The following is a 20,560-nucleotide window of genomic DNA, read 5'->3' as shown; positions in this document are numbered from 1 at the left end:
CAAATCAAAGGCATCTTCCGGCTGTTGCGATCCAAGTTGTCGTAAAACGCAGTTTTGCGTTTGATGTTGGGTATGTTTTATTTGATAGCCTGAGTTGAAAACAAAAGTGATTTATTGGGCAAAGGAAACTGGATTGGGTGGGAGTTGATGCAGAGTCTGTCTGCTTACGTCTGATGCACAGAATCTAAATAAAGGACCTCCGAAGAGTGGAAATGGAATTAAAATCACAACCATGTAATGCCCGAGGAAATATTCCTGAGGAAATATAGCAAACCACCTGTTCGTCCAGTTAGTCAATAGTCGGTTCCGTTGTTTCACGACATGAGCACAGCCCATTCTTGCTTGGCTGCGTTGCCTGCTGGGCTTCCGAGTTGCGCAATATCTTACTTGGCAACAATGGCAAAACACCTAGTCGTATTTGTCCCTAGGGTTAATGGCGATCATCAACTAATGTTCTAAAATGGGCTGCTTAGTCCGTCGTTGTATCCAGTGGCGCTGACGAGTATGGGCACCTGATGATGGCAAGCATCCGCCCAGGAGCGAGTATCCGTTTCATCACCACGTTGGCGGTTTGAGGCTGAGGACGGGGCTGGACAGCCAAACAGGACGATGCAGCTTTCGAACAATGGCATCACAGCAATGAAAAGCTAGTATTGCGGATTAATTGGCGGGGTCTGCTAGGCAGGACGGTGTAAGTACTTGTTGCCTCGCTGCATCTATGCGGCCTGAAGGCGTTGGAAGTGAATACGCGGGATACGTGCGTTGACATATCGGGCAGAAAGGCTAGCAAATACCTAGGGAACCTTGAATACCCTAAGAAACTGCAACCAACTATTGGACCAAAGACTTGGCATTCCGCCCCGGCTGGTTGACAGCAGAGGCCAAGGCCAAGGAAACCTGGAAAGCAATCTTCCGTGAGATGGAAATGCCGTTACCCGAGAATCAGGGCCATGGCACCCTTTTATTCAATGCGAATTTGTTTCCGAAAAATTGAGAGAGATGCCACAGTCTACGTACTCTTCCTCTGCTGCTGCTGCTGCTGCTGCTGATGATGATACATTATTTGACTCGCCAGACCCTCGTAAAGCCCACGGCCCAAACAGGCAAAGGCCAGGGGCTCCATCACTTCCAGGTCGATTCCAAAACGGCACTCGAGACAAATCTGTCACACTTACATTCATTCCTCCGCGCTCGCCACCCAAGCACCATTTATAAGAAATGGGGAAATTCTTTGCTCTCTGATCGGATGCGCTAGACCCCGAGCTTTCGCACCCCACAGCAAGACTGGGCGAGGCTGGGCGGGACGAGGCCAAGCCGTCGACTTCCATCTCGTGTGTTTTGAACCATCCTCCCCCGCCGCGTCCTGGCCATTCTGACAAAGGCACTAGAGACTGTAGATTGCCTCCCTCACTATGAATTGCGTCAGGAGGTTTGGCTGCTCAGCTAGGGGACCCCCGTGGCCTCCTGGTCTAAAACATAAGACGACCAGGGGTGTGTTGGGAGACGATTATGCTGGATATAACATGTCTCGAGTTCCCATGCGTAGCTGTCGTGCTCTTTTTACTCTGCAGTATCCGCGTTCCGCTCTTTTCTGAAGGTCTCCTTCTTTTGGTGTTGGGCTAACGTCGTCTCTCCTTTATTATTATTATTTTTATTTCGGGTTACCCTTTCTATTACCAACTAGGAGCAGGTCCTCTTACTCGTGTCAGCCAGTTGTCCTTTGATAGGACTCAAGAATTACGAGAGCAGCTCACGAGCTTGAACATCCGGCCTTGTCACATCTGCGATTTTTTGTACAAGTTGAATAATTACACATACGTCAACAAAATGAAGTTCTCAACGACCATCTTCACGGCACTGGCCCCTTTGGCCATGGCCCGACGAGTCGCCAATGTCTTCCCCCCACCAGCTGGAATCGTCGGTCGAAATGCCGAGACTGAACCCAGCGAGAGTGGCGTCGAAGTCCTCCAGGGCAAGCAGGGAGAAGGTATCACTGCCAACTCCCGCGCCGAGGTGATTGTCATCTGGCTCAACCCGGGTAACGGCGCTTCCAAGACCACCATCAATGAGCAAGTCACTGTCACCAGGACGGTTACCGCTGGCGCTGGCGGCGAAGCAACCAAAGCTCCTGGAGGGAATGGCACCGGTTCTGCCCCCGGCGCGGCAGCCACCCACACCGTCAAGGTTGGCGGCGAGGGCCTGACTTACAAGCCGGACCAGCTGCACAACGTGCCTATTGGTGATGTGGTTCTTTTCGATTTCATGGCCCAGAACCACACGGTCACTCAGTCGACTTTCGATGCCCCTTGCAAGGCCATGGCTGGTGGTATGGACTCTGGCTTCCTTGCCAACCCTAACAATACCGTTTCACCACCACCTCAGGTTGCTATGCAGGTCATGACAGACAAGCCTATTTGTAAGTGGAGACAGAACCACCCGTCCGTTATATACTTCTGCGGAACGTTAGAAAGATTAACAGCAACAAGGGCTTTACTGCGCACAAAAGGGCCACTGTGGCAAGGGCATGGTCCTCTCCATCAACCCTTCTACCGAAAAGACGCACGCCATGTTCCAAGGGATGGCCATTGCTCAGAACGGCACTGGCTCGGCTAGTCCCATCACCGGCGGACAGCCGGGCGGCACTTCTCCTCCCTCTGCTCCCGGCGGTGTTGGCGGCAACTCCACCGGCGGCGCTGGCGGCTCTGGCGCTACTCCTGGCAAGGGGACTGTCGGTCCTGATGGATCTTGCCAGTGTGTTGTTTCTTGCAGCAATGATGCATTCCCTGCTGCTGCTCAAGGCGTCGGCGCATTTGGCGGAATGAGTGGTTAGTTGAGAGAGTCCACCCCCATTTTAGCCCTTGAAAAGAGTCATCTGCGATTGCTGACTGTAATCACCAGGCTCTCTTTCCGTCGAGATGGGCTCCGTCAAATGAGTCTGCGCACATTTGCGGGATCTCCACGTCGTCGGGTAGCATTCTGGCGCATGAATCGATGCAAATAGAGTATTCAACAACACGCCCGGCTGCTTCGAACCCCCTGCGTCGTTGGGAGTAATGGGTAAGAGCATATGTTACCAAACATATGGCCGGTTCGTGGTTTTCTTTTTTTTTTCCCTTTCGGAAGAGGTGAACGCAGACATAATGGGAAGCGATATTTGGGGCCTCCACCGGCCCTTTCTTGTGTACAAGTTGACTGCCTCATATGGGAAGTCCAACGTTCTTGATGAACAAAGGCAGAGATGGATTTAGTATAGAGAACCATATTTTCCAAAGCATTTTTTTACCTCTTTTCTCTTTACTCTTCTCCATGCCCCACCGTGCAGGTATAGCAGATTAAAAAAAGGTCCGTCATCATGTAACTTGACCAAGAAGGAGCGGCCTCGAGGTGGAATCCAAGACAAGACCATGCTAGTATTTGCGCATCTGAAGAGTTAAAAAGCACGTAAAACGTCATTAGGACGTTGACGGCGGAAAGGTCAGTTTATTAAGCGCCTAATACAAGAGATCCCAAAGCGCCAACATCAAAAAGTCATACGCCCTTATTCGCCATTGCTATCCTAGAATGAGCTGCCCTCCCGATCTGTGTACGCCGTAGATTCTGGCCGTCGAGTCATTGTATTCGTGTCACTTTTCGTACGTCGGGACAATGGGAGTCGACGGTGGTGAGTGTTTCGACCAAGGGTCGTCGTTTTATTTCTTGCCGCCGGCTTCGGCCTTTCTGGCCTCGGCTGAACCACGACCAAATTGTCAGTATTCCCTCCCCCCCAAAAACATACTACACAACCATGGGAGATGGAGAGAACGGGAGAACGATATGGCACGGGGGGATGCGGGGTCGTACCAGCCGCCTGCTTCTGGCGCATAATCTCAGCAGCAGTCTCTTTGGCTCGCTGCATCTCGGTGCCAGTCATGGTGTTGGCCTTCTTCTATAGCAGCCGACCTGTCAGTGTTCAGACTCGAGGGAGGAATGCGAAGGGCAGCTGAGAAGGCGCGCCCAAGGCGCAGTAGCAGGCCCGTGGCCGGGCAAAGGTAGACGTACCTGAGCGGCCTGTTTCTTCAGGTTGGCCTCGCGGGCCTTGTCGCGCTGATTCCCACGGGCCATGGTTGGTGTTGTGTCTTTTTCTCTTCCCTTTTTTTTTTCCTTTTGCCGCAAAGCGCGGGATGCCTGGATGGAGCTACTCGGAAGCGGGCGGGCGGGATAGCAAAAACGTGGAGGAATAAATGAGCGGTTGGGCGACGGTGGAAGATAGAAGGGAGATAAGAGGGTCGTTGGATGGCGGGGGGATTGCACTGTATCGACCCGGTAGAGTCTGGTCTGGTGTAGATGGCCGGCCGGTAGGCACCAGACTTGAGGGTTCTCGGCCTTAAAGGGAGCCAATCAGGTGTTGTGGGTCTCTGTCGAGACCATCAGACTGCACATGTGTTGTGCCAGCTTCAGGCACAGCGCCGTCAGCGGTTCGATGAGGCCTGAGCGGCGGCGGCCTGGTGGAACAGTGAAGCGCGGAGGATAATCATCTTTCTATTTTTAATTTCCTTTCCTTGCCGTTCCCTCTTTATTTTTTCTCGTTTGGCGCGCTTTTATTTCATGCATGGGCTGGGAGGCTACTCTGAAAGGTGGCCGCAAAGGGGATCATGTTCATGGTGTGTTGGACGAAGCCTTGCATATACGTACCTACAGGCTACGAGGCAGTAAACAGATGGACATCTATCGACCGCACAGTGCAGCGGCATTTTTCTTTGCCGCCTGTTTGACATCTAGGAGCCACAAAGGCCCATCTGTAACTCCGTAGATCATGGCTGAATGGGAACGTGGGTGTGCACTTACTACACACAAACCGCTGGCACTGGGCAACAGGCCATTTCGTCCCCGACACAAAGAGGTAGCCATACGCTAAAATACGAGCATCTTGTCACCTTTGGGCCAGACATGATAGAAAGTGAAGGGGAAAAAAAGGACATGCCGTTATCAAGGCCCAACGTTCGCATTGCCCCGTCCTGCATCAGTAGGCGCCCTTTCTCTCGGCACGTCTGTGGGCATAAAGAGTCTCTCTGGCCGTGGCCAGACCCGCCGCCTGAGGTTTGAAACCGTTGATCGATTCGGCTGCTCTTGGCCAATCGAATCTCGACGTTGAAACTATGCGCCGGCGTCTGATGTCTGATGCATTCTTTGTCCTTTGACTCTACATGTGATTCATTGGATCCCGTCCATAGCGCTCTTCACTCTCTGAACCAGCAGAACCCAAGTTGTTGTCTTCCCGCAGCTGCCAACGCAAGCCTGCCCGCCGTGATACTTTTTGGCCTCTTGCTCCATGGCGACCCATCCCGTCGACCATGAAACATGATGCTGACCATGCTCCGCCTCCCGCCGTTCATACGGCTTGCTCCTGGCCTTTGGATGGTTGGATCTCATGAGCCTGAAATCTGCAGGTCCTGCGCCGGGGAGCGCTGGTGAGGTCCCTGACCACGCCAATGATGCCCATCTCGCAAAACCGCCGTGAGATATCGTTTGCGCTTCTCCATCAAACACGGTTTTCTGACATGGGGGGACAAGGAGAATTCCGTTGGTGGTTTGCTCTTGTCCCTGAATGCTGATGCCGCATGATTGTTCTGTGACTGTTCATGGTTGTGCGAGGCTCTGACTTATTAAAGACGCAGCTGGACCTGATTCTCTGTTCACTTTCGCCCTCTCTTCTCTATTGAACATCCTAGACAATGGTGCCTCGCTAGTGAACAATTATCACTTTTCCTTTCTCCTTTGTTGAGTTTTGATATTTCATCCTTACGCATTCCTTATTCTTCACCATCTTCCCGAACGCCCTTTTTGCGCCATTCCTTATACCTCATCCTCATTTCCCGTGTCTAGACACCACCACGAGGCTGGTTCCTCCGAATTTCGAATTTTACTGCATTGCCATATCGGTTCCTAATTTTGCTGCAAACTACATGTCCTTTCGACCTACCGTGTAGGCACACACATCTTTGCAGCCTCGGCCAGACTTGTCGTCTCATTTCCTCCTTAGTATTGCGAAATAATATTTCATAAGACTGTATGGACTAACCGCTTCTCAAGCCACATTGAGTCGAGGTTTACTTTTGCTTACGTCCTTTTCCACATAGCATCGTACTTCTGATCCAAGGCCAGCCAAAATGTGGTCCAGAATCGTCAAAATCTTCTGCCCTGCCGCCGCCGACGCGGGCGACAACGCCGTGGGAATGATTGTTCTGCAAATCCTTCGCCTTTGCACCGTCGTCACTCTCGCCACAATGGGTGTAGCGTACTGGGTTTTTATCCTCAACGTGGAAAAATCCCGTGCCTACTTTGCGTTTGAGTGCGCCTCACTCTTCTTCAACTCCATCATCTGCTTCATCCTCCTTCTGTCCGAGTTCCCCGTGTTGAAATCAATTAAAGGTTACTTCCTATCATCTTGGCCAGTCCTGTCCGACATGCACGGCGTAGCATGGCTGGGAGGTATTATGCTCCTGCTGGGGTGCAACATCTTCGGTAACCTCAACAGGCCGGCCCAGGATGCCGAGAAACTCGCGCCCCCTCTTGTCAAGCTTACCCTTGCGGCTGGCGTTCTTGCCTTCATCTTTGGCGTTCTGAACATTGTGTGCTCCTTTGTGTGGCGAAATGGAAAACAAGGCATTACCTCTCGCGATGTCCGTGCCAACGGCGCCCTGGCCAGAGGCCGTCGACATTCTCTACCAGACTACGCCTCCGGTTCCATGTCCGGTTGCGAAAAACAAGACGCAAAAACCGTGGCCAGCAGCTACTGGGATAAGGCCACGAATATGGTTAAGAAAAAGGGGTCCGCCCGGCCTGCCATCAGCGGCCCCGTCGTCGATGTTGAAAGCGGTCTCGGTGAAAAGGCTCGATTTAGTCCCGTCGCCCCTGGGATTCAACGACCTGACACAGCCATGCACCCGATCAACTTGAACACAAACTCTGGGAGCAGCAGTCGATATTCCGATCCCGACTTGAATCGCTTCTGAGGATTGAATGAGTGCCTTTGTACACTAAGACAAAGGACGTCAGAATTGGCGTTGGAGGCGTCACTAACTAGCCTTTGGTTCATTTGTCGTTTCTCTTTGAAGCACTATACCCCAGACTCTCAGGAGTCTGGCTAGTTATTTGTTTCCCCATTGTTTTCTGCAAGCTAGATATAGACGAGTAATTGCAACATAGAAAAATCTTCCCTGTGACCTGTAAAGAAGAGGACAAGTGTGGCCCAAGGTGAACGTGACTCCTGATTAGTTGATGGTCGTCCAAGCCTTGATGTCCTTTGTTGTCATCTTGTGTTTGCTCCTCAAATCAAACAAGGTGGATGATGGCGCACGAGTGAAGAAGCCTGGTTGTATGACTGACGTCCGGTTCTGCGCCATTGAGCCTAAACTGATTTGGCTCGACGCCGTGACACGTGACCCGTGCCTCATGGCCAAAAGGGCGACGACCAAAAGCCCTTTGTTTCAATTGAACTGCCCTTGAACAAGCTATCCTCAACTTCAACACAAATCGACCTCGCCATGCGTGTGGACAAAGCGACCCGTTGGCACCCTTAAATAACGACATACGTCTCCATATTCTGCTTAGCGCACCCTGTAACTGATTTTGCCTGATTGTCCCGTGGCTGCACTTCGCCCGTCCACTACCGCGATTCTCCAGACAACTACTTGCCGTTCGTCTTGGACCGCTGCATGAGCAACAAACGATTCTGAAGGTCCTGGATACAAATTCTGTCAGTAAAATCTCTCCTTAGGGAGGCACTTGCAGTGTTTAGCATCCTCTGAAGTATGCCCGATTGCGATATATCTGTCTGTGGTACTTGAAAGGTCGCACCAGGTCAGGCAGGCGACCGAGTGTTGTTGGCAAGGGTGGATGCACCCAGGAGGGAATCTCTGGATATAAACTTTACCATCTTAGAAATATTCCCCCGTGCTTGGTTCCTTGCCCTGTCTTTTGTTTCCTATCCCTGGGTCCAAGTACGCTGCGCGGTACGGCGGCTTGGTCCAGGTCTGAGAACGACATTGCCACGGTCCAGTTTGATTGCACCAATAGGCAGATAAAGGGTGAAGAACAGTTGGTAATTAGTTAAGATCTCTTCAATTCAGCTTCAGTCATGTCGGAGGCCGTCGAGGTTGCGGAGGACTACCGCCATGCTCTGGAAGATCTCTCTTCCAACATGAGGTTCGAGATTAGCAACTTGACCGTGATTGCGAGAGAGAATACGGAACACGCCCTGGCCATTGCCGAGGTTCTTCAGCAACATATTTTGAAGGTAACAAATCTACACATGAATCAAACGACGTGCCGTGTTGAATTGTATAACTAACCCACCGTTAGGCACCCCCGACGAAAAAATTGCCCGCCCTCTACGTGCTCGACTCTATTGTGAAGAATGTCGGCACGCCATACACATTGTACTTTGGTCGGAATCTATTCAAAACATTTATGGAATCATACGCCGTTGTCGATAACAACGTACGGAGGAAGATGGAAGAAATGCTCAAGACTTGGAAGGATCCTGTTCCTGGATCTATGGATACGCGCCCTGTCTTCTCGCATGAACTGGTTCGACCAATAGAGAATGCCCTAATGAAGGCTAGAGCTGCGACGATGCCGCAGCCGGGAGCCATCCCTGGGCGACCGCGCTCTGCTATGATACCTCACCGGAATACTCCTACGCCTCCGGGCATGCGAGGGCAACCTGGGGGTCCGGCTGGCCCGTATCCTCCGCAGCAATATGGCTATCCCAATGGCGGCAGACCCGGCGAGGCGCCATACCCTGGCCAACACCAGCAGGTAAGTAGCCTTCTGCCTCCATTCTACACAAACTATTTGTTACTGACTATGCACTGTCTAGTTCCCCCCAAGCTCCTCAACTCCTCAACCACATGGCTCTATACCGGCCTCTTTCCAACCGCCCCTTTCCGGACCATATGGGTCTGTAGGGGCGGGGACACTGGCTGGAATAAGTGTAGAAACGTTGAGCAATGACATTCAGAATTTGATTGTTGCCATGAGGGCAGAGTTCGCACAGAACCCAAATGATAATAGTGTTCAAAACAGACTAAAAGCCCTGCTCGATCTTCAAGGCGTTGTGCGCAATACTAGTTTGCCACCTGATCAGCTGGAGCTTATTAAAAACAAAGTAACTGAACTTGCTGCCGTGACGATGAAGGCAACGCCATCCCAGAACTCGACGCCAGTTCCTGGGTATGTGCCCCCTCAAAGCCACCCACCTTCTCATCCTGCGCCTGTAACTCCAGTCCCAGCCTCGGTGCCTGAGAAGAAGCCTCAAGTAACGCTCGATTCTCTCCTGGGACCAGGAGCAATGGCAGCACTAATGGCTAGGCAGGCGGCAGTATCACAGAATGCCACTCCTACGCCCCCATTTCCTAATGCTCCCATTCGATCGCCGCCTCTGACCCATGCAGAAACACCGAAGCCTCCTCCTCAGAATCCGATGTCCTTGCTGGAACAGCTTCGTCAAGCGGGTATGATACCGTCTGCTACACCTCCAAGTAGTGGTGCACCAGTTGTCGCCACGCCTCCTCCTCCGCCGCCGCCTCCGTCAATATTACCTCCGAACATTTCCAGCATATTGGCTTCGGCAAAGGCAGCAGCCAGCCAACAGGGACTTGATGGTCTCAATGGCTCTGTCCTGGACTCGACGTCATTAAAACAACAGTACGTAGTTCCTGCAATGGCACAATTCCCCCCTCTTTTTGCATCCCATGACATCTAACAAACTATAGATTCCGCCCCGGTGCTATTGCTGCTCTCTACGATAATCTCGGTCCGCCTTGCTCGCAATGCGGACGACGATTCAGGACCGATGAGGAGGGAAAGCGGAAGAAGATGGCTCACATGGACTGGCATTTTCGTGTTCACCAGAGAACAACAGAAGCCGAGAAGAGGGGCACGCACCGAAGTTGGTACGTGGATTATCAGGTATGTTTGAAGGAATAGCTCGAGTGATGTTGCGATGGAAATTACTAAGACGAATCTAGGATTGGCTTCGCTCTCGCGAGGCAGTAGACTCGGACCACATCCCAGCACCTGACGACGGTGCTGGGCAAGCATCAGAAGCGAACAAGGGACCCAAGTATATCCCCGTGCCGGATCCTGCCAGCGGCATCAACAATGTATGCCCAATCTGCCAGGAGCGGTTCGAAAATAAGTGGCTCGACACGGCCCAAGAATGGGTCTGGCTGGACGCGGTCCTCGTGGGCAACCGAGCATACCATGCGTCGTGCCACGCTGAAGCCACGAGAGATCGCGAAGGCACTCCTGGTCCCTCCCGGCGAACACCCGAGCCTGTTTTGGGCAAGAGGAAGGCCGAAAACACCATTTCGTCACCGAAAATTCGGACTTTGAAAACGGCAATGTAAAGCCAGCGAATAGTGTATATAGAATCTATGGGCAGGAGGCAATTCTCGCGGGAATATCGAGGCCACTGAGTGATTAGTTGCGTGGAGGAAGCTGTAGTACGACTAGCATGCATGAGATACGGCGTTTTGGGTGTACTTGATGGAGTTTTATGCCACAAGTTTTAACTTGACAGGGCTGACGACCATACGTTTTGGGAGGCGGTAGTGATGCATGGGTTGACAACGGGAGGCGATGGGTAGTAGCATACTCTTACAGATTCCGACTTTGGAAATACAACCCAGTTTTATCTCATCCGCTGTGCAGCTTGGAGGCTTTGCGTACCTGGATGCCTGGGCACATGGAATCTTACCACACAATGATAAGAGGTCGATTTGTGGTGGCATGTACGGGTTAGGAGAGTCGTACTGGATGCCGAGATGGTTCTTAGCCACGGCTACTCCATGAGCATCCGCATCAGAAATGCAGATTGAAGAAAAAAAAAAGTTGATAAAATAATAATCGTAATGATGATAATAATAGGATTGTGCCTCGAGTCTTGTTTGATGTTGCATGCCCAATGTGATAACCCTGGCCCCGCTAATGTATGTAACTATGTCCCTTGTAGCTGAGCACCACCAGGTCACCGGACAGCGCGTCACAGCACTTAAACTCGCATGTGCGATTGACGTCGCGTCTTCGCGCTTTTTGTCCAAATAAATCTGCAAACCAACTACACCAGACCATTGCCACCAAGCATATCAGCACCGCATCAGCCCATACCGCTCGAACCAGAGCCTATGGACCATGGCAGTCGACTGTCCCATATGCAACAAACCCGTCAAATCGTCCGAAATCAACAGCCACATCGACTCTGGCTGCACAAGCTTCATCGCCGACAAGGACCCTTCGCCACCTACGTCGCAGCAAAGCGGCACTTCTCATACCCCCTCCCAGCAGAAGCGCAGTGCGTCGAGCTTCTTTTCGACGCCCGCACCGAAACGAATACACTCCGATGGCAAGGCATTGGCCCCCCTTGTGAACGGGACGTTCTCACCCGTCATTGGGAAGAAGCGTAGCTTCGAGGAAGGACCCGGTGCTGAGAACGAGGGTTCCGGCCCCTCAGCTGCCGACCAGAAGACCAAGGAAAATGGCGTGGTAAACGGACATGGGGAAGACGGGCAGGCTGCAAAGAGGGCCAAGACGCAACGCTCAGCCCCTCTGGCCGAGAGGATGCGACCCACGACGCTCGACGATGTGTGCGGCCAGGATCTTGTAGGGCCCAACGGCGTACTACGAGGCCTCATAGAGACAAACCGTGTTCCGTCAATGATACTCTGGGGCGCGTCGGGCACTGGCAAGACCACCATCGCGAGATGTATAGCCCACATGGTCGGGAGTCGGTTCGTCGAGCTCAACGCCACGAGCACGGGCGTGTCCGAGTGCAAGAAGCTCTTCCAGGAAGCCGCCAGTGAACTGAGTCTCACGGGCCGCAGGACAATCATATTCTGCGACGAGATACATCGTTTCAACAAGGCGCAGCAAGATGTGTTTCTCAAGCCGGTCGAGGCAGGGACGGTCACCCTAATAGGGGCGACTACGGAAAACCCGTCGTTCAAAGTCGCCAGCGCGCTGTTATCCCGGTGCCGGACATTTACACTTCGGTCGCTCACGGTAGAAGACATTATGGGTATTCTGAAGAGAGCCAGAGCGGCGGAGGAAGCGGTCTACCCGCCAACGCCGCTGATAGACGAGGAAATGATGGGCTACTTGGCCAGGTTCAGCGACGGAGATGCGAGAACAGCGCTGAACCTGCTGGAGGTGGCGCTGTCGCTGACGACGCGCGAGGGCATCACCAAGGAAGACATCAAGTCGTCGCTGACCAAGACGCTCGTGTACGACAGGGGAGGCGACCAGCATTACGATTCCATCTCGGCCTTTCACAAGTCGGTACGGGGCAACGATGCCGACGCAGCATTGTATTACCTGGCGAGAATGCTACAATCCGGCGAAGACCCCCTCTTCATCGCCCGCCGCATGGTCGTCATTGCCTCGGAAGACGTCGGTCTGGCAGACAACACCCTCCTGCCCCTCGCGACGGCGACATTCACGGCCACACAGCAAATCGGCATGCCGGAGGCTAGGATCCCGCTGGCGCACTGCGCCATTGCGCTGTCCCTGGCGCCAAAGAGCACGCGTGCATACCGGGCGCTGAATAATGCCTACGCGGCATTGCGCGAGCCGGGTGTTGCCAGTCTCCCCGTGCCGCTGCACTTGCGGAACGCGCCCACGCGACTTATGCGGGACATGGGATACGGCGCCGAGTACAAGTATCCTCCCAATTACCGCGATGGCAAGGTTCGCCAGACCTATTTCCCAGACGAGCTCATCGGCCGGAGGTTCCTCGAGGAGAGACACCTGGGCACCGAGGTTGACCCTGATTTGGTGATGGGAGAAGACTGAGTAGGTTGGTCGTTGTGCATAAAACGGGATAGCATACCATAGGTTTCTGGATCACTCGGCATAGTGACGTGTGCATAGCGTTGGGCTACTGTGTTTGGAAAATACGGGACATCGGATCACGACATGTCGGGCGTGCAATGTATTCTACAGGAAGAAGGGGTCAAGACAAAAAAGTAAATACACATGGACGAATTGTCTACATCATACGGTAAAGCACTCAACAAGCCGTGAACCCGCGTCACGAGTCCCCCAAGCCCCTTCCCAATCGTCACTTTCTCCAGAGAGCCTCGTTGAGCCCTCGTCTGCCTTGTTATTCATCCTCGTTCCTCAGTACAGAGTAGGCGAGTGTCCTCGACATTACCAGTCACCAAATTTAGCACGGTACCAATACCAGCCGTCCCCCGCCCATTCTTGGCCCGTAATAGGAAGCGATCAAGCAGATGGCTATTCTGTCTCGTCAGCCCCTGCCAGGCAGGCTGAAGAGCTGGCTCAAGGCCATTTTGCCTTCGGTGGAATGATACAAGCCACGCAAATGTCAATCACCTGAAAACCCCCACCGATGAGATAGCAGCTTAAACAAGTCAGCGTGTAGCCTCGCTCCTCTCCCTTTCTTCGAATTCAACAGTCAATGCGCCATGGTGAAAGCTGCCAACAGCTGTTTTCCCATTGATATCCACCCCAAAGGCGGCTACAAATCATTTGGCAGGGGTGGCAACCTTCGACGTCCTGAAGCAACTGTCATCCTGTAACATAAAACCTGCGGACTGATAAGCAGCAAATACCATGGAGCGCCGACTGCGCCGATGCGAGAGAGTATGTAACAGACGCCTCTCCGCGCCGTCGTGTCTCGACATCACGATCCACTCGACAAAGCAGGGATACTGCACACGCTGAATATACTCTCTTGGCAGAGAATGGTTTGACCGCAAAAACAAGGTATCCAGTACACCAACGCAGAAAACATGCATTATGCAGTAAAAGAAATAGCGATAGGAGCCGTATAGAGCCACATGGTCTCTGGTCTATGTTCTGTAACATCATCGTACATGATCCCCCATGAATTTATTTATACAACTATAAACCCAGGGTATATGCCTGCTAGCCGTCGGTGGCTGTTAAATCAATGATTGACACGTCACTCCACCTAACGGCAGCTTTTCTTCTGCTGAGATTCGTATTTAATTCCATATTACGCTCTTCTTCATCCAATTCGACTTCCTCGAAAAAGCCGGAACCTGAAGCCCTTGCCCTAAAAAGCTTCTTCTTTGGTGATGACCCTGGTTCCCTAGAAGACGAACACCCCTGGCTAACTGCAGCCGTCTCCTCATCCGAGACTTGCTGAACAGGTGAGACGGACCGTGCTAGCGCTGATATTGATTCCAAGTCCGAGTCGTAATTTGTCCCCCCTTCCCCTTCCTTGTCCGTCAGTATTGCTCGCTTTTTGGTGGCTTTACTCATGGATTACTGAGAAAAAGTTCCATAGAAGATTGCTTCAACGTCGAGCTGCTCATATTGGGCTCCTGATGTTGTCTTTGCCGTTGTAGTGGATTTCTCAGGCTCTTAGAGCAATCGCTCGCCTGAAGAATCGAGCGTATTGACTCGGGAACCTCTCTAGACTGTTGGAGTTTGGAAGCCGCGCTGTAAACTGAACCTGACAGGGAAGGAGATGTGGTAGGAGAACTAGATGCCGGCGCTGGGGGACTTGATGAAATATAGATCGCGTCTGGTTGCCTCCTGGGGGATCTAGGCATGATTGGTGAGCTGTCGATTACTTCAATGGTTGCCGTTGGTTTCGGACTCCTCGTAGGCGAGGACGAGGATTGCTTACTTATGCTCGGTGTGGCTTTGGGACGCGCAAGGCTCTTCAAGAGCGATGAGCTTGGCTCAGGAGCTTTGGAGGAGCCCTGGTTGCTAGCAAGGGCTGTCTTTGTGGCTGTGAAATACTTGTCAAGTGAGCCTCGAGGCATATCAGAGCCTTTGAGAGCTTTGGTTGCGCTAGTTTTTTTCCTTGTCTTTGTAGGAGATCGTCGGACAGCCTTGGCCTGTTCTTTCAATTGCCATTCTTGGAAAACGCCAGGGGCAGAATTTTTCACCAAACCTTCCAGCACCCAGGCGAGATCGGGTTTGGAAGTGTCAAACATTTTTGGTGCGTCAACGGTAGAGATGCCTTCAGGAGTGCCAAACTCCTCGTCGCTGTTCAGCGCCAATCCCATTCTGCCAGAATTGACAGTTTCGTCAACCTCCTTCGCCAAATCAATGGGAACAACTTCCTCAGGGATAAACGCCAACCGTAGTTCGGGTGTAGCATCTGTGCTAAAGTGTGTTCGTCGCCCAGAAATGCGTTTAACATGCTGGGCGGCGATTTGGGAATTGGCCAAGTTGCGAACAAGCATTGCCTGTCCCAGAACTCGAATAAACTTTACAGCCCCTATGCGGTAGTCCCAGTCGAAAGTCTCTCGCGTAAACTCGCGCAATGCGGTTAGATGAAGTACGTGCTTTTGTTCCATCATTTGACGAATAGCCTCAATATTGGATTCGGGAGACACTATTGGATGGGTGTAGTAGCGCAGAACTTCGATGTTGGGGAAGTCTTGTGGTATCTTCAACGCTTTGTGTTTCGTTTTAAAATAGCCTTTTTCGTTGGTTTGTAATTCATGCCGTAGAGAATTTCGCCATGCTTGTATACCGTCTGTATCAGATACCTTTAGGCGGCAAACTGATTTTCCAAAGCCAGCTTTGGCCGCCTCGCAGGCTACCTTTACACCACAACCGGGTATTCCGTCCGGAAGATAGTCACCTCCGCTCATCAATGCAACCAACACCATGCCCTCGCGATCAAGACCTAGGTCTCCCAATGCCATCTCATCAACGTCATATAGAGAAACGTGGGTTGGTGCTGTGGAAGTTCTCCCCTCAGATGACCAATTGCGGAGCGTTTTGGTGCATCCAAACATTATGGTATCAACATCTTCGCTAAGAACAGCATCGACTACTCCGTGTTGCTGGAGGAGGGCACATTCCGCTTCTCCTTCGCCGGGGGCATCATGGGTAGGAAATCCGAATAATCGTATGAGGTGTTTGGCCGCAGCCGCTGTAGCGCCGTCGCCTCGTCCTGATCGCTTGTTTCGTTTAAATACGGGCTTATTTGACCCATCAAACACAAAGATTGGTTGTATTGGGGTCCCGAGGAGTCGAACTAGGCGATAGAACAGAGTCCTCAACGCCGGATTAGTACCGCCTGGATAGGGTCAGTATGATGGACCATGACTATGCCAGACTATGTGTAACGACGCGGATATGCAGACCTTGTGCAGCCTGTGTCTGAAAGTGCCATATTGCAAAGTCGATAGCAATTCGATACGGTCGATTTGCCGACTCCAAGCTATCAGCGGCAAGCTTGGAGAGCGAGATCCGCTTGCCCGGACCGAGCTCTTTGTAAATGCTTCAGCCAGTTAGCTACGAGCAGGAATATAGGATTGAGGGGTATCGCATACCCTTTGATGCCCATTCCAGGCCGGCATTGTTCCCAAAATTGACACTTGATTGCGAGGCTGCAGCTGAAGATCGATTGACGGTCGAGGTGATTGATGAACTAAATGCCCCATGTCGCCTGAGCGACGCCTGCCGTTGTTGACTTTGTCGGTACGACGACGTTTGATAGGCCGACCCCAGAGGCCGCAAAGGCGGCAGGAAGCATCAGGGGTCTGTCTGTCAATGCAGCCCGCTTAGGTGCTCCGTACCCCAGTACGGAGTACCACATTATTCACTAAGTGCATATCGTCTGAGCCGGCGCTGGTTGGTCCGCACTTTTGGCGATGAACTTGGCCGTCTTTCAGCACCGAGTCGAATTCGAATTCTTTTTTGAAAATTGACCTGCATCCCCGGCCATGTCTTCTGGTGCAAGCACGACGCTTGCGCACAGGAGTGTGGCCACGATAAGGTCAGGGACATCACAAGCTCCGGCCAGTACATCAACACCTCACACCCCGCCAAGGACCGTCACATCCTCATTTGGGTCGCCATCAACGATCCGTGCAGAGGACGATTTTGTACTTGTCGAGATTGGTTCGCGTTATGTTCGAGCTGGCTTTGCAGGTGACTCCTTGCCTAAAGCCTGCCTGTCATGTGGACCAGGTCAGCAACGGCGAGTTGGTGATTTTCGAGCCTGGCAAGAACCAGCTTCGGGACCTTCAAGGAAATGGGCCGCCGATTACGAAATATGGCGTTATGACGTGCGCGATTTCGACTTGGGCTTGTTTCAAGATAAGCTAGACAGACTGTTACGAGAAGCATTTACAAGGTAGCGTGCAGTGATGACATCGCCATCGAACAAGTGCTCATTGCGTGTAACTAGGTTTCTACTCATTGACTCTAGGCCTAGACGACTTGGCCTTGTCCTGGATTCGGCTGTTCCACTTCCTCTTCTATCTTCTGTATTAGACACTCTATTCACCAACTTCCAAACCCCAATAATCTCTCTTATGTCGGCTCCCACAATGGTAGCTGTGGGAGCTGGTGTACGGTCAGCATTGATAGTGGACATGGGCTGGAAGGAAACTGCCGTAACCAGTGTTTACGAATACAGGGAAGTAAAAAGCTCGAGGACTGTCAGGGGTGGCAGGAGTCTTCATGATGCGCTATACAAACTGCTTCATGCCTTGATCCCTTCTGCCGGAGACGACGAATCAGAAGACAGAGCCGTTTCTTTTGAAGAATGCGAGGAAATATTGTGTCGACTAATGTGGTGTCGACCTTCGGCCTTCAAGTCGTCTCAGAGACAGTCCACGCAGTTGGACACAGTGGAGGAGCAGGACGAAAGCGAAGGAGAGTCAAATCAACCGAGCGGCATAGCCGAGGTGCCACTTCGGTCAACAAACCCTCCCTCGACTATCCACATACCCTTCAACAAGCTTGCTGATGTATGCGACGATACTTTTTTCGACCCTTCAGCAGATCGAACCACCTTTGATGACCACGAACTGCCCCTCCACCTACTTGTATATCAACATCTGCTTCAGCTGCCTCTTGACGTCAGGGCAGTCTGCATGTCTCGAATCATTTTCACTGGGGGCTGTTCGAATATACTGGGTGTAAAGGAGAGAATCGTCGACGAGGTTACGAGTATTGTCGAACGAAGGGGTTGGGAGCCTGTGTTTGGCAAAGGCGTCGAGGCCTTGCGAAACGGCCGCAGAGCCCAACGCAAGGCTAGCCTCCAAAGGTCAAGCATCTCATCTGTTGGGACGTCAGAATCCGGCGGTGACGATTCTGACGGATTGCGGTCCGAGTCAGGAACTACAGATTCCCAAGAAGACCAAGTCGAGGCCAAGATTCTACGCAATAGGCCGATACGGCCCCAGGTGCAGGGTCAGCTGCGAGCAATTCACTCGTTGGGAGCTTGGGCTGGCGCCAGCTTGATGTGTCAGTTGAAAATTCCCGCCTTGGCCACTATAGACAGGGAGCTGTGGTTGCAGCAAGGCGCAAACGGAGCATCTCGTCCGTGTGATGTAGATTTCAAGAACCAGCAGCGGCAAAGTATGGGAACCATCAGAGGAAGTGGAGGCCATCACACAAACTGGACCCTCGGCGTTTGGGGTGCCTTGTAGCAGAAGTGATATGAGGCGAGGTAAGAAGAGGTGAGACGAGGTCATGTGGGCAGTAGGCGAGGGTGAAGGTGTACATTCAGAAGATACCACTTGATTTAAACGCATGAAGTGTACATGAATATGTATCGGCAAGCCTGCTTTAATAAATGAACAAGCATGCTCTGACAAGTCCATCAGTTTGCCCAGTTGGAATGTAGTACTAGTAGCTAGCAGCCTACATTTTATGCTGGTGGCGTCCCCCATTTCGGCTAATTGCATTAGACCGACCCCACCCCCCCCCCCCCCCCCCCCCCCCCACAAGCTGCAGAGCTGCTTCACCTTAGCTCGAGCTCACTCAACAACACCCTCCTCAGGGTTGCAATGAGCATGAGCTCAAGCTCATAGCATCACCAATCCAAGACCATGAATCGGGCACTGACATGTCTACGCTGTTGGGGTCTCAAGCTTCAAACGCGAGCCTTCTCTGCGCGCTCATTTGCAGACAACAGACGGCCGCCTATAGCGCCAAAGCCCATCATCGACATCAAGCACATTCGTCAAAACCCAGAGCTATATGAGCTCACATGCCTGGAGCGAAACTACAGAAATCAAGCAACATACCCCGCCAGGATCCTGGAACTACATTCCGAATGGCAAGTCTTGCAGAGACAGGGGCGCGCCCTCCGCGAGAGATCAAATTTACTGAGGAAATTCCTCGCGAATCCGGCCACGAGCAGCGGAGACGATGATGTCGAGGATATTCGGGAGATGAGCCGGGAGCAAGTGCAGGACGAGGCGAGGAAGCTGAAGGGTGAACTAGCCGTCATCGAGAAGGGCGAGGCTGAGGCTGTCGCCGAGATGGAGGCTCTCGCGCTGGAGATTCCGAACCTGACGAGCCACGACACTCCTCGCGGGGACGAGGCCGTTCTCCTGAGCTACATCAACGACCCGCCGACGGCCTTTGACAACTCGCCCGAGAACAAAGTCTGGCGGTCGCACGTGCATGTCGGCTCGGAGCTGGGACTGTTTGATTTCTCAGGCGCGGCCACAGCGTCCGGCTGGGGATGGTATTACCTCGTCGGCGAGGCCGCCCAGCTCGAACAAGCCCTCGTGCAGTATGCGCTCGCCGTCGCCACCAGGTATGGCTGGACCCAGGTGTCGCCGCCGACAATGGTATACAGCCACATCGGAGCGGCGTGTGGTTTCCAGCCGCGCGACCAGCACGGCGAGCAGCAGGTGTACGCCATTGCGCAGTCCAAGGCCGATGCGGATCCGCGGCGTGCCCGAAATGTGCCTCGCCGGAACGTCTGAAATCTCCCTCGCCGGGATGAAGGCCAACACCACCATTGACCCGGAGGACCTGCCGATGAAGCGCGTCGCCGTGTCCCGGTGTTACCGCGCCGAGGCAGGCGCCCGCGGCGCCGACACCAAGGGTCTCTACCGCGTACACGAATTCACCAAGGTGGAAATGTTTGCGTGGACGAGCCCCGGCCAGGACGACGTGCAGGACGTGTACGAAGAGATGCTCGACATCCAGACGGAGATTCTGCAGTCGCTGGGGCTCTACTGCCGCGTCTTGTCGATGCCGACTGCGGACCTGGGCGCCTCGGCCTCGCGCAAAGTAGACATAGAGGCCTGGTTCCCCAGCAGACAGTCCATCAACAACGGCTGGGGCGAGCTGACGTCGGCCAGCACGTGTACCGACTACCAGACGAGGCGGCTGGCGACGCGCACGCGGGTCGACGGCAAGATCAGCTTCCCGTGGACGTGCAACGGGACGGCGCTTGCGGTGCCGCGTGTCATGGCGGCGCTGTTGGAGAACGGCTGGGACGAGGAGACGGGCACCGTGGCCATCCCCGAGGCGCTGCGGCCGTGGATGGACGGGCTGGAGCGCATGGGGAGGGTGGGCAAGAGGAGGAATGCGCACGAGGTGACGTTCAAGCAGAAGGACGGGCATGTTGAAGAGGCGTAGGACATGGCGTAAAGATTGTACAACTAGCATTTGTATCAAAGAAAAGAAAAAGCGCTCTCACCACGCACAACCTGGGAATCTTCATGTGCGTCTGGATCGAAATACTCCCAATCAAGCACTTGGACCAAAACGCATGCCATCATCACCCGCCACCCAACCTGCTGTCTCAACACCA

General features: G+C 53.0%; 10 protein-coding genes across 11 annotated transcripts; 7 read left to right on the top strand and 3 right to left on the bottom strand.

Moving 5' to 3' along the window:
* The first annotated feature begins 1,192 nt into the window (after positions 1 to 1,192).
* Positions 1,193 to 4,869, top strand: J3458_004238 (uncharacterized protein). Its single transcript, XM_066118099.1, has 3 exons — positions 1,193 to 1,331; positions 1,389 to 2,416; positions 2,487 to 4,869. Exons 2-3 carry the CDS (start codon positions 1,828 to 1,830, stop codon positions 2,828 to 2,830), a joined length of 933 nt encoding a protein of 310 aa, XP_065976697.1. The 5' UTR covers positions 1,193 to 1,331; positions 1,389 to 1,827; the 3' UTR covers positions 2,831 to 4,869.
* J3458_004237 (uncharacterized protein) lies at positions 3,690 to 4,101 on the bottom strand (the record flags this gene model as incomplete). The annotated part of the gene is made up of 3 exons (XM_066118098.1): positions 3,690 to 3,727; positions 3,841 to 3,925; positions 4,039 to 4,101. 3 exons carry the CDS (start codon positions 4,099 to 4,101, stop codon positions 3,690 to 3,692), a joined length of 186 nt encoding a protein of 61 aa, XP_065976698.1.
* A 539-nt stretch (positions 4,870 to 5,408) lies between the features above and the next one.
* Positions 5,409 to 7,344, top strand: J3458_004236 (uncharacterized protein). The gene is made up of 2 exons (XM_007809967.2): positions 5,409 to 6,046; positions 6,117 to 7,344. Exon 2 carries the CDS (start codon positions 6,147 to 6,149, stop codon positions 6,990 to 6,992), a length of 846 nt encoding a protein of 281 aa, XP_007808158.2. The 5' UTR covers positions 5,409 to 6,046; positions 6,117 to 6,146; the 3' UTR covers positions 6,993 to 7,344.
* Positions 7,345 to 7,489: 145 nt separating this feature from the next.
* PCF11_2 (mRNA 3' end processing factor) lies at positions 7,490 to 10,761 on the top strand. Of its 2 annotated transcripts, XM_066118096.1 has the most exons (5): positions 7,490 to 8,275; positions 8,341 to 8,799; positions 8,861 to 9,687; positions 9,756 to 9,951; positions 10,011 to 10,761. In XM_066118096.1, exons 1-5 carry the CDS (start codon positions 8,117 to 8,119, stop codon positions 10,389 to 10,391), a joined length of 2,022 nt encoding a protein of 673 aa, XP_065976695.1. In that variant the 5' UTR covers positions 7,490 to 8,116; the 3' UTR covers positions 10,392 to 10,761. The 2 variants fall into 2 exon arrangements, with proteins under 2 accessions (XP_065976695.1, XP_065976696.1); XM_066118097.1 differs by having other exon boundaries at positions 7,490 to 8,799.
* A 297-nt stretch (positions 10,762 to 11,058) lies between these two features.
* On the top strand, positions 11,059 to 13,015 carry PCF11_1 (mRNA 3' end processing factor). The gene has a single exon (XM_066118095.1). The coding sequence runs from the start codon at positions 11,176 to 11,178 to the stop codon at positions 12,829 to 12,831; it is 1,656 nt and encodes a 551-aa protein (XP_065976694.1). The 5' UTR covers positions 11,059 to 11,175; the 3' UTR covers positions 12,832 to 13,015.
* Positions 13,016 to 13,929: 914 nt separating this feature from the next.
* Positions 13,930 to 14,289, bottom strand: J3458_004233 (uncharacterized protein; the record flags this gene model as incomplete). The annotated part of the gene is made up of 1 exon (XM_066118094.1): positions 13,930 to 14,289. One exon carries the CDS (start codon positions 14,287 to 14,289, stop codon positions 13,930 to 13,932), a length of 360 nt encoding a protein of 119 aa, XP_065976693.1.
* A 94-nt stretch (positions 14,290 to 14,383) lies between these two features.
* J3458_004232 (uncharacterized protein) lies at positions 14,384 to 16,339 on the bottom strand (the record flags this gene model as incomplete). Its single annotated transcript, XM_066118093.1, has 4 exons — positions 14,384 to 14,574; positions 14,660 to 16,069; positions 16,137 to 16,273; positions 16,326 to 16,339. 4 exons carry the CDS (start codon positions 16,337 to 16,339, stop codon positions 14,384 to 14,386), a joined length of 1,752 nt encoding a protein of 583 aa, XP_065976692.1.
* Positions 16,340 to 16,626: 287 nt separating this feature from the next.
* On the top strand, positions 16,627 to 18,643 carry J3458_004231 (uncharacterized protein). The gene is made up of 2 exons (XM_007809970.2): positions 16,627 to 17,131; positions 17,186 to 18,643. Exons 1-2 carry the CDS (start codon positions 16,719 to 16,721, stop codon positions 18,432 to 18,434), a joined length of 1,662 nt encoding a protein of 553 aa, XP_007808161.2. The 5' UTR covers positions 16,627 to 16,718; the 3' UTR covers positions 18,435 to 18,643.
* A 193-nt stretch (positions 18,644 to 18,836) lies between these two features.
* DIA4_2 (Serine--tRNA ligase, mitochondrial) lies at positions 18,837 to 19,724 on the top strand (the record flags this gene model as incomplete). The annotated part of the gene is made up of 1 exon (XM_007809971.2): positions 18,837 to 19,724. The coding sequence occupies one exon, from the start codon at positions 18,837 to 18,839 to the stop codon at positions 19,722 to 19,724; it is 888 nt and encodes a 295-aa protein (XP_007808162.2).
* A 16-nt stretch (positions 19,725 to 19,740) lies between these two features.
* DIA4_1 (Serine--tRNA ligase, mitochondrial) lies at positions 19,741 to 20,385 on the top strand (the record flags this gene model as incomplete). The annotated part of the gene is made up of 1 exon (XM_066118092.1): positions 19,741 to 20,385. The coding sequence occupies one exon, from the start codon at positions 19,741 to 19,743 to the stop codon at positions 20,383 to 20,385; it is 645 nt and encodes a 214-aa protein (XP_065976691.1).
* Between the last annotated feature and the right edge of the window lie 175 nt (positions 20,386 to 20,560).

The sequence above is a fragment of the Metarhizium acridum genome (genome assembly GCF_019434415.1).
Source record: "Metarhizium acridum strain ARSEF 324 chromosome Unknown scaffold_29, whole genome shotgun sequence".
NCBI lineage: Eukaryota > Fungi > Ascomycota > Sordariomycetes > Hypocreales > Clavicipitaceae > Metarhizium > Metarhizium acridum.
The sequence above is the reverse complement of the archived record's forward strand: the minus strand, read 5'-3'. Positions and strand labels throughout refer to the sequence as shown.

Bases quoted from the DNA above. Each gene is read 5' to 3' on its own strand.
- J3458_004231 (XM_007809970.2), top strand. From the start codon at position 16,719: ATGTCTTCTGGTGCAAGCACGACGCTTGCGCACAGGAGTGTGGCCACG. The intron at 17,132-17,185 runs GTAGCGTGCAGT...GCGTGTAACTAG, and splicing joins TTACGAGAAGCATTTACAAG to GTTTCTACTCATTGACTCTA.
- J3458_004238 (XM_066118099.1), top strand. From the start codon at position 1,828: ATGAAGTTCTCAACGACCATCTTCACGGCACTGGCCCCTTTGGCCATG. The intron at 2,417-2,486 runs GTAAGTGGAGAC...AACAGCAACAAG, and splicing joins CATGACAGACAAGCCTATTT to GGCTTTACTGCGCACAAAAG.
- J3458_004236 (XM_007809967.2), top strand. From the start codon at position 6,147: ATGTGGTCCAGAATCGTCAAAATCTTCTGCCCTGCCGCCGCCGACGCG.
- PCF11_1 (XM_066118095.1), top strand. From the start codon at position 11,176: ATGGCAGTCGACTGTCCCATATGCAACAAACCCGTCAAATCGTCCGAA.
- PCF11_2 (XM_066118096.1), top strand. From the start codon at position 8,117: ATGTCGGAGGCCGTCGAGGTTGCGGAGGACTACCGCCATGCTCTGGAA. The intron at 8,800-8,860 runs GTAAGTAGCCTT...TGCACTGTCTAG, and splicing joins ACCCTGGCCAACACCAGCAG to TTCCCCCCAAGCTCCTCAAC. The intron at 9,688-9,755 runs GTACGTAGTTCC...AACAAACTATAG, and splicing joins TCGACGTCATTAAAACAACA to ATTCCGCCCCGGTGCTATTG.